Source organism: Vigna unguiculata, chromosome 6, assembly GCF_004118075.2.
Source record: "Vigna unguiculata cultivar IT97K-499-35 chromosome 6, ASM411807v1, whole genome shotgun sequence".
NCBI classification, from domain to species: domain Eukaryota; kingdom Viridiplantae; phylum Streptophyta; class Magnoliopsida; order Fabales; family Fabaceae; genus Vigna; species Vigna unguiculata.
Window position 1 is genome coordinate 24,427,363 of NC_040284.1, and position 1,649 is coordinate 24,429,011.

Below are 1,649 nucleotides of genomic sequence, written 5' to 3' on the forward strand. Positions count from 1 at the left end.
ATAACAAAGATCTCGATACTTGTTTCTTTTTAAAGGATCGATAATGTTAGCTAGAATTGAAGAGGGAGACTTCTTTAAAATGAAAATGGAACAAAGTTACATATAATTATTAAAACTTAAGAGATTATAACTGTATAAAAAAATGTAGAGACTAAAATTATGGACAATTAAACATTAAGGAACTAGAATTGTGAGAAAGAAAAAAAAAGAAACAAAGTTATAGGTAAAGTTAAACATAAAGAAATCATTTAAAAAAATAAATACAAATTCGAATGTATAATCATTTATTTTCCAAAACAATTTTTTTACGGACTATTTTTACATAAATTAAGAAGAAACATATATTATGAAATTAAAATATTTTATTTTTCAATGAATAGATTATTTCATATATTAAGTCCAACAATATTAAAAAACAAAAAGAGTAAATGCAAAGTGAAGGATGTGGAATGACGCGCTTAGAAGCAGAGCGTGAAAAAAAGAATGCAAAGATGTGTGTATTGAGCTATGGTCAGCATCATCACCATCTCTCACTGCCAAACTTTGTCCTGTTTTGGGGCACAGTGCCCTCTTCTTCATTTAACTCTTCTTCTCTTCTCTCTCACTCCCTCATGCTTCAACTTTACACAACTCTCACTTTGCTTCACCTTTTCTCTCTGCAAACACTATTTTCCCCTTTTTATTTTCTCCCATTTCCATCACTTTCTCTTCTTCTTCATCTTCTTCTTCTTCTTCTTCTTCATCTTCCACTTCACACTACAACACAAGTTAATGAAAAAAAAAAAACACAGTGAAAACATGCACCCTTTTAGCTTCTATCTCACTACCAATACACATCCTCTTCACTTCTTTTCTACAACACAATAAAAAACCCTAACAACATCTTCATTTCTAGATACACACATATATATATAGCAGGTGGGTTGGTGGTGGATCCTTCTACTTCAACCTCCCACCACAAAGTCAACAAGATCCCACTCAAATCCAAATCACCAACCATCAGATCTTTACAATGGAGACCGTGCAATCCCCAGTAACAACCACTGGTGGAGGCGGCGGCGGCGGCGGTAGTAGTAGTACTACTACTCCGAGTAGGTACGAGAACCAGAAGCGGCGAGACTGGAACACCTTCAGCCAGTATCTGCGGAACCACCGGCCGCCGCTGACGGTGGCGATGTGCAGTGGGGCGCACGTGCTGGAATTCCTGCACTACCTGGACCAATTCGGGAAGACGAAGGTGCACAACCCGACGTGCCCGTTCTTCGGGCTGCCTAACCCTCCGGCGCCGTGCCCCTGCCCGCTCCGCCAGGCCTGGGGCAGCCTGGACGCCCTCATCGGCCGCCTCCGCGCCGCCTACGAGGAGAACGGCGGCAGAGCCGAAAGCAACCCGTTCGGCGCCCGCGCCGTGCGGCTGTACTTGCATGATGTTCGCGAGTTTCAGGCGAAGGCGAGAGGAGTGAGCTACGAGAAGAAGAGAAAGAGGCCAAAGTCCTCCACCATCTCTAATGCAACTCCTGTTACCACTTCCCCTAATGCCACTGCTACTGCAACTTAGCTTCATCACATTCAAACCATTTATATAATTATAATATCATATCATCCATCATCATCATCATTCCATGCCCTCACATGCATATCGTTTATTATCA

At 41.5% G+C, this 1,649-nt stretch overlaps 1 protein-coding gene across 1 annotated transcript; it reads left to right on the forward strand.

Annotated features, from left to right (window-relative positions):
* Positions 1 to 611: 611 nt before the first annotated feature.
* On the forward strand, positions 612 to 1,649 carry LOC114187420 (protein G1-like5). The gene has a single exon (XM_028075675.1). The coding sequence runs from the start codon at positions 1,013 to 1,015 to the stop codon at positions 1,553 to 1,555; it is 543 nt and encodes a 180-aa protein (XP_027931476.1). The 5' UTR covers positions 612 to 1,012; the 3' UTR covers positions 1,556 to 1,649.